The sequence below is a fragment of the Bos indicus x Bos taurus genome, chromosome 21, assembly GCF_003369695.1.
Source record: "Bos indicus x Bos taurus breed Angus x Brahman F1 hybrid chromosome 21, Bos_hybrid_MaternalHap_v2.0, whole genome shotgun sequence".
In the NCBI taxonomy this organism is placed as follows: Eukaryota; Metazoa; Chordata; class Mammalia; order Artiodactyla; family Bovidae; genus Bos; species Bos indicus x Bos taurus.
Genome location: NC_040096.1, coordinates 26,830,425 through 26,839,375, shown reverse-complemented (window position 1 = coordinate 26,839,375; position 8,951 = coordinate 26,830,425). Strand labels below are relative to the sequence as shown.

Genomic DNA, 8,951 nt, shown 5'->3' with positions numbered 1-8,951 from the left:
GTGGCCAGTGGCTGCCTTACTGCACAGCACAGTTGTATGACCCTCCCATTCACCCCATTCTAAGCTGCTCACTTTCTCCTCCCCAGACCCCCAAGCCTCTCTCACCTCTGCCTAGGGTTCCCCTCTAACCTGCTTCGCCACCCTTCTTGTCTGGCAGCTTGATTTGGACCTATCTCTCCACCTCAGTCTCCATGTTCTCCCCAGACATCATGTTTGGCCTCTGCCCAAACTGTACCCATGAGGAAGAAACAGTCTTGCTTCAAGTCCAGACTGCACTAACCTATGGCTTTTCCCCAGGGAGGGTGCTGCCTTGACAGCTTTCTGATGCTTAGGAGTAAGGACTACACAGTCCAACATGGATGTGCCAGCCACATGAATGACAGCTTTCCTCTCCTAGGACCTTCTCCACCTGCTGTCCTGAGCGCCCCCTTGTGGACAGGATGAGGTAGGACACATGACTGGTTCTTCGAAGTGAACGGCCAGTGCGGCAAAGGGTAATTTCCTGTCTTATTTTCCGTAGCTTTCTGGCTTAAAGTGAGACCCACTTTAATGGAAAATAAACAAGCAGTCAGGTGGATGACATCCTTTTTACTTTTACTACAGTACAGCAAGATTTTCCAAACCAGAGCCGATGTCTGCTGCAAGCAGAAGGTCCTGTGTATACCCCTTTCAAGCGGTCCAAAGAACATACCCAAATAAGACATTTAAGACGATTCTTCATTTCTCCGACAACAATTTCTCGAAGTGCATAATAGAATAAATAAATAGAAAATATATCTTTGTTCATAGTGACACCTACGAGAAACGTTTACATACAAAACACACTATACATCTAATTCCCGAAAAAGGACCAGCTATTTCGGCAACAGGAAAAAGACAAGCATTTCAGAGGAGTGTTTTGTTTTTTTAAAAAGGCCTAACTCATCTTGAGGCTTCCAAACAGAAAGAACAACAGGAACAATTTTCTAAGCAGTAAGAAAATTTGTGCTACCAAGAACATGCCCAGACACGGGCTCTTGGTGAATGGTTTTGGAAGGAACGTTATATGCACAGATCCTGTGCTGTTTGACAAATGTACAACTCTGAGGATTTTCAAATAGATATTTTCTTTACATAAACTGAACCAAAGACAGTTAACATTCCTGGCCATCGGAAGTGATCGCACCCTAAGTGGTTCACAGTGTGAGACCCTTGCGTTAAGAGTTTAGGAAAACTCAACAGGACTATAGACGAAAAGAACATGAGGTCATCTGAACTCTCCTCCCCACGGCCTCTGATCTTCCTGGAAGAGGTCCCTCCAGGGACTCGGGCCTCTGAAGCTGCCGTGTCCTTAGAGGCAGAGTCCCACCGTCACCCCCTAGCAGCTGAAAGACTTCTTTAGTGGGAAAAACCTCTTTGGTGACTGGCTCACCCTGGGAGCGGGGGGTGGACTTAAGGCTGAGCCTCACTGGGTGCAGCTGAACAGACAGGGACAAGAAGGAGTTTGTGGTTGGGGCAGGAGAGGGGACAGACGTGGTCATCATGAGACCCAGAGTGACCCTGGGGTCTCATGAGACAGTATAAACCACAGACAGAGTTTTCCTTTTCCAGAGCTCTCCTGGCTCTCCAAGGTGGGCAGTTCTTCAAGAGGGCCTGGGGTGGATGGACCCTGGAGAGCCACCTAGCCAGCCCCCCAAAGATGTGTTGGGGTGGCCTGACACTGTCTGCTGGGCGTGCCTGCAGACCTGCAGATGCAGATAGCACCAGTGCAGTTATTGCGGTGGCTGGGTGCCCCTCCGGAGGGCAGGTAAGTTTGAGCCAAGTGGAGGCTGCAGGGCCTCCAGAGCCCACAGGAGGGTGCCCTTGTGTGCACGGTGAGGGGGCCGGGGCAGAAACAGTCCTGGCCAACAACTCTCTTTCTAGTCTCATCTTTTCTCCCTTCAGCGGGGCTTGTCCTTCAGGAACGCCTGGCCCCTCCGGCCGGCAGTTGAGGCAGCGTGGTGTGGCAGTGAGTGTGGGGAGTGGGGGCTCCCATCTTGGCCCTGCTCTGGCCGTGTGGTTCTTCCCTTTCTTGGAGTCTCATCGTCCCGTCTCTACAACCAAGGCTTTGGACTAGGTGTCTCCTAAGGCCCTTTCTGGTTCCGAAAGCCCGGCGCCCTGAGGTGTGAGCGCTTCTCGGGGGCTCCCCAGTGAGGAGCAGATGGGCCTCTCATGGAGGAGCCCACCTTTTTCAACTTGACTCCAGCCTCTGTTGGAGTCATAGGTGGGGCCGGCTGGCCCACACTTTGGGTGTCAGGGGCCCACCAGCCCTCCCTGTGATGCACGCTTCTCTGCTACGGGGGTCCAGCGAGTCCAGGGCAATGGGCCACCTTGAAGTCATCCAGCTTCAGCAGGAAGGGCTCAGCCTCTGAATGCTGCACAGGCTGCCCCATCCTTGCCACCCATAAGCCCCCTGCCCTTCATCCCTACGAGCCCAGGGCCTCTCCTGCAAGAAGCTTCCAGACCCACCTGAGCACGTAAACCCTTTCTTTCCCTCTTGGGAACTGGCACGGCCCCCTTTGAGCCCTCTCAGCTTTCTCTGCCTAGCATCAGAAGGCACTTACACCGACCGTCTGTTGTGCCAGACAGCCGAGCCCCTCACCCTGGGCCTTGCTTCTCACGCCTCCATCCTGGCTGCCCGGAGCGCCAGCGTCATGGATGTCGGCTGAGAAGAATGTTCTTGCCTACCGCGGGACTCCAGACACAGCGTGAGAAGCCACAGACTTCTGGGCTCTCAGAACTGAAAGGGCCTTTAAAAGTCACCTAGTCCGACTCATGGCCTGGGCACCAAGTCTCCTGAGAGGCTGACCTCCTCCGGAGGCAGGCTCGTCCTCCCCGAGGGCAGCTGGTTCCATCTCGGTGCGCTGTCTACACCTGAGCTCTGAACCCGATGGAGGTCGGGTCCTGCTTACAGGAATGAGGATTCTTCCTGCACCTCCCACCCTAACATCGTGCTGGAGAGCATGGAGATCTGTGAGTGACCCCGCCCTCCCACCCCCAGGCTGCCTCCCAGCTGGAGCAGAACTCCTGCCAAAGGGGACCTTTTTTGCCAGTAGAGCCCATGGCTCCCTGTGGTCCCCACAGCCCCCACTGCAGAGGCACAGATAGAGAGACCCCTGGGAGGCTGCAGGGAGGAGAAGGTTTGCAGCATCAGCCCACATGGCCCTGGGGCTGCAGGTAGACACTTGAGGGGGGTGGGCGGCAGCACCAGGGGGCTCAGAAGCCTCCCCCTGGCCCATCAGGGCTGACACACGGCCTTCCCCGGCAGCTGCCAGACGGGGGCTGTGGGAACCGGCCTCGCTGCCCCGGGCCGCTGCCCAGACTCCAGTGTCAGGGTCCACTGTGGGGGCGCACGGGGTGGCGGCGGTCCTCACAGCTTCTTCTTCCTCACCACCGGGATGGGCACCACTTGGAAGATTTTGGCGTGGTGGTCCTCAGTGTCCAGGGTCACCCAGGTGGGCCGGAAGCTGCCTTTGAAGCCAACGAATACCATTTTCTCTGCAAATCAGTAAAGTCGCGTAAGCATAAACTTCACGAGAGAATGGCTATGTACCCACTGCCTCCTGGGGTTCCCCATTGCCGTTCCCTGGCCCCCACCAGGCACCCTCTCCTCTAGCTGCACTGGACTGTGTCTCCCTGGGAAGAGCTTTGTGCCATGTTACCAATGGTGCCTGGCGTTGGTCTGTACAGGGCACACAGGGTCTCACCTGAGCCTCCAGTACCAGTGTGGAGTGCTGGCTCTGCTCTATGCAGGGGATCCCCAACAAGAAACCAGTTGCCATCAAGCTGACCCTAAAATTAGCAGCAAGTGCCTGCTCCTCTCTTAAGCCCTGTGTCCCCATCTGTCAAGTAATGGCATTCAACTACAAGATCTTTGCCCTGGCGCCAATATCCCGTGGCTTTAGAAGGAAGTTCTGAGCAGCAGAGAAATTTGCCCAGGGGCCCTGAGCAGATGGTGTGGCCCGGCCAGAGCTCTAGAATCCCAAGCCCCATGCAGGGCCCTCTGTCCCATAGCTCAGAGCTCGGCCCCGTCCGAGGGATGTGGGTATCCACGTTGACACTGGGGAATGGCCTCACCTGGTAGGTTGTACACATGCATCACCCCGGGAATGTGTCCCTTGACTGAACAACGTCACCTTTATGTTCATCAGTTTTTGGCAACAGGGTCTTAATTAATTGATTTTTTTTTTTTTGCCCAGTCATCTAGCATGTGGGATCTTTGTTCCCTGACGAGGGATTGAACCTGTGCCCCGAGTATTGGAAGGCAGATTCTTAACCACTAGACCACTGGGGAAGTCCCAGGGTCCTAATTTAAGGCACACAGGCCCCCTAGATACTTTCAGTACTGGGCTGGGGAAGACGCTTCTCTTTTCCTTGTTTTCTCTTTTGGCTCATTGGAAGGACTTTCATTGTTTCTGAATTTTCTCTGCGAGAGGCTTGAGATAAACTTCCCATATGACAGGCTGCTAGCTTTGATGTGTTTTGCAGTCAGGATGGCCTGGCTGCTAAGGATGGCTGGCTTTGAGTTAGAATATTAGGATCTAAATTCTAATCTTAAATGACTAATTCTTGAGTGGCTCTACCTTAAATGGAAATCACAGTACCTGTCTTGCAGGTTATTAGTGAATAACAGATATTTATAGGATGTTCAGCAAGGCACAAGGCTGGGCATTTACATGATAACTATTGGGTTGGTCAAAAAGTTCATTCACATTTTTCTGTTAAAAAAAAAAAACAAACAGAAACAAATACGATGTTCTATAACGTCGTATGGAAAACCCAAATGAACATTTTGGCCAACCCAATACAGTGGACATTATTATCAGGAAGGTTGCTTGGCCTCCTCTCTCAGCCTCCCCAAGGACTCTCTCATCACACTGATGATGGTGATGAAATGCTGACATTTTTGTCCTGGTTGGCTTCCTCCCCGAGGGGCCTGTGCCAGGCTTTATGGCAGAAGAGCTGTGTGACGTTGGACAAGCCATATATATTCTCAAATGAGAGCTTTGCCAGCTACAAAGGACTGTACAAATGCTGGCCATTGGCAGGAAAGCTGGGGCAGAGGTAGTGACTCTGGCCGACCCAGGCAGCAGGAACTGAGGCAGGAGGGTCAAACTGAGCCCCGTGGATTGTTGTTTTTCATTCGCTAAGTTGTGTCCGACTCTCTGTGACCCCATGGTATCTCACCAGGCTCCTCTATCCAGGGAATCTTCCAGGCAAGAATACTGGAGTGGGTTGCCAGTTCCTCCTCCAGGGGATCTTCCCGACCCAGGGATGGACCTCATGTCTCCTGCATTGGCAGGCGGGTTCTTTACACTGAGCCACCAGGGAAGAAGAAGCCCTTTCTGCTGATACTTTTGTGGATTAAAAGGGCCATTTGCTGAGTTGATGGGGTGTCTGATCACATGTTAGAATGGCATTGCTGCAGGGCAGGGACGCTGACCAGGGAGCCTCTTGCCCTGCACAGCTGTGGACTGCTGGTTGTGTTGAAGATACTGAGGTCACACCAGGTTTGAGGGGAAGTGCTCTGGCCTCAGCAGGAGGCCCGGGCATCCAGACTCAGGGTCAATGCAAGAACCCTTACCTTTTAGTTTGAGCCCCTTGTGTGCCCCGAGTTTTTCCAGCACTCTGGTCCATGGGCCTCTGGAGGTGTATCTTCCCTTTGATGCCATGAGAACTATGGAACTGAACCAGAAAGGACAAATGAGAGGCCTGGACGACAAAGTGGGGTAAGGGGTTCCCGGGCAGGGATGCTGCATGGGACTTGAGTCAGCAGTGCCCAGAGCCCTGCCAGGGACTGGGGGAGAGCAGGATTGTGTGCCGGGCTGACTGGCTTTTTCCATGTGATGACCGACATCCTGAACACCCTCCCACACGTCTGGCTGCAGTTGGTGCCCGTGATCTTCTCTCTGAGCCTGCTCTCAGCTCACTGCTGCTCCATGGCTGTCCCCAAAGAGGACAGAGCTGGCACACAGAGCCCACCATCGGGGACCAGCACCGACGCCAGAGCCTGGCATACAAACGACTTCAGTGTGCATCTCTTAACCTGAAGGTACAAGGATTGTGTAGGACCCGATGGAAATGTGGTGATGGAGGAAGCAGAGTGTTGAGTCACCCTGTGCTCAGGGGAGGGTTAACCCCTCAAGATCATGCCTCCCCATCTCCGCTCAGGCAGGACAGTGTGACTGTTCCATGCTACAGATGGGGAGATGAAGGCACATGGTTACTAAGCGCTGGGTTGAACAAAAACAATGGAAAAACCTGAATGAATTCTTTGGCCAAGCCAATAGCTAGGACGACCTGCCGAAGGGGAGCCGTGCCTGGGGTGGGATGAGGAGCAGGCCTGGGGCTGCCCAGACTGAAGGGCTCGACTTGCAAGAGTCCTGCTGAGGAGCTGAGATCTCTAGTCCCCTGGCCTGGGTGCGATCAGGCCAAAGTGCTGGAGAACGGCCATTGTGGGGGTCCACACAGCTGCTGGGCCAGACGGCAGGAAATGCACACCTCCCCCAGGAACAGAAACAGGGACAGAGGCCCACTGGGGCTTCTAGTTTTCCTCTCAGAGGAATCCTGTAACCACAGACCGCAGTCCAGACATGGAAAAACTGTATAGGACTCTGGAAGCCGTTGTTACCCCCATACGTGTCCCATAGGGAGCAGAAAGACAGCTGTCAAAATGTAAAGAGCTCGTGTGTGGGAAGAGCAGAGAGGAGGGGAGCTGGGCTGCCCTGGCTCCTCTGGATCACAGAGGGCTGGGGAGGAGGAGGGCAGTGCGTTGTCAACACCCTTGACTCTGGATTCTAGATCCGGGGTCTGTTCCCAGGAGACTGTCCCCGTCGCTCCCATTCAGAAATAAAGCTAACACCCCTTTGGCTCAGTGAAGCCTCCTTGCTGGGCTGGACTCAAATGAAGAGCATGTCCTCTGGGAGTGGGGAGGGAGATGGACAGAGCTACTCATGTGTCCTGGCCTCCTGGCAGCACTGGAAGCTGCCTGTACTCTTCAGGGGCCCCTCTCTGCCTGGCCTGAGCTTCTCATGCCCACTGAGCCCCCACACCTGTCAACATGAGGCTCCCGAGGGGTGCTGACAGAGGCAGCCCCCGGAAGCCATCCTGGAAGGCTCTGATGGGAGCAGTTGCGTCCTCCTTTCCCTGGGCCCCTGGGGCTGGGGTGGCCCCGTGGATGGGGTGGGAAGGTGGGGCCACCTGGCTGGGACCTGGGGGGACAGTGGGGTGGGACCTGCCTTGTGTTATTCCTTCAAGCCCTGCTGCTCTCCCTGAGATTGGGGGGTACCCGGATCTTGCCTGGGTACCCAGCGCCAACCCAGGGCGTGCTTCACAGCAGGTACTTGGTGAGGGCTATCCCCAGCAAGGTGCACTGGGGCTGCAGCATGGGCTGAGAGGAGCCCTGGATGGGGAGGCCCTACACCTCTCACCCCTGGTTTTCAACAGAGCAGCTCTGCATTTCGGTTTCTTTCTTTGGTTTTTTTTAGTTTGCTTGGGCTCAGTAGTTGCAACGCACTGGAGCTTAGTTGCTCTTCAGCACCTCAGTTGTGGTCAGGGATCAAACCCTTGTCTCCTGCATTGCAAGGCAGATTCTTAACCATTCAGACCACCAGGGAAGTTCCTGCATTTCCGTTTCTTATTGTAGGCTTCTGCATCCTATTTCATTTCCAGGAAAAGTCCTCTGGCCCCAAAAGGCACAGAAACTAAAAATCTCTAGATGATCCTCTTTTTCCCCAAATCAGCTAATCTCCTGCTTCGGTATGAATCTGCATGTGAAAACATGATGCTGAAGAAGCACATGACCAAAGGTGGTCAAGCACCACCCTGTCTTTGGAATCTCACACAGCGTCCAGTTCAAGTCAGGCCCTCATATAGCATCTGGGAAGCACTTGGTTTTCATCAGTAAATATTTTCCAAGCACCTCCTGGATGACAGGTACCACATGGAGCACTTAGACTGCCCGCTAGTCCAGGTTGTGGCTTTGGAGTGAGTTCTCCATTATATCAGAAATGAAAATATGAGTTGGATATGATCCCCGTACTGCTGTATTTAAAATGGATAACCAGCCGAGACCTACTGTACAGCACATGGAACTCTGCTCAGGGTTATGTGGCAGCCCAGATGGGAGGGGAGTTTGGGGGAGAATGGATACATGTATGTGTGTAGCTCAGTCCCTTTGCTGTCCATCTGAAACTATCACAACACTTAATTGGCTATTCGCTAATATAAAATAAAAGGCTTAAAAAAATAAAAATCTAGACCCTAGATGAGGGAGCAGATACATCCACTGGTCCTCTGTGGGGGCAGGGATGGGTAGAAACTTTTGGTTGGATCAGAAGAGACCTCACCAAACAGGTGATGTGTGAGTTAGTTTTGGAAGGTGGCAGGGAAATTACCCCTAGGAAAGGGGACAGGGGACACCTGTGTTTAAGAAGCTCACTGCCCCCTCGCCCCCCGCCCCTGCCAATATGGTGGGTGGATTCAAGTGGGGGAGGCTGGGCGAGGGAGTCTGTTGGGTCACTGTCTGACAGTGTGGGTGGCAGAATGGAGGCGATGGAGAGGGTGTCCTGGGATAAAAGCAGGGCAGCCACGATGCAGGCAATCGACAGGTGTGATTACTGAGTGTGGTGATGTCAAAACGAAAGAAAGACCAGAACCAAATGTGATGCCTGGACTCTGGTGTAGCTAGTTGCCTGGATGGGAGATGACGATTTCACCAAAATATGGCCAAGAGGGTTGGCTGGTTTAGAGGATTAAAAAAAAAAATGATGAGAATTCAGTTCCATAGGGGACATTTGGGTGGCAGAGTCCAAGTGGCCGTTGGATAAAAATATCTGGCATTTAGGAGGGAGACGGGGGCTGGAGAGGCTTGGCAGCCACCAACATTTGGATTGCAGCGAGTGCGGGCGGGGATGAGCTCACGCTGGGAGAGT

The 8,951-nt window shown here is 53.6% G+C and overlaps 1 protein-coding gene across 2 annotated transcripts in view; it reads right to left on the bottom strand.

Annotated features, from left to right (window-relative positions):
* Positions 1 to 568: 568 nt before the first annotated feature.
* CEMIP (cell migration inducing hyaluronidase 1) overlaps positions 569 to 8,951 on the bottom strand; it is a 160,219-nt gene continuing 151,836 nt past the window's right edge. For both annotated transcript variants that reach the window (XM_027521094.1, XM_027521095.1), the window contains exons 28-29: positions 5,603 to 5,703; positions 569 to 3,516 (exon numbers count right to left, since the gene is read on the bottom strand). In XM_027521094.1, the coding sequence (XP_027376895.1) occupies positions 3,389 to 3,516; positions 5,603 to 5,703 (229 nt within the window). In that variant the 3' untranslated portion in view covers positions 569 to 3,388. The remainder of the gene's footprint in view (positions 3,517 to 5,602; positions 5,704 to 8,951) is intronic.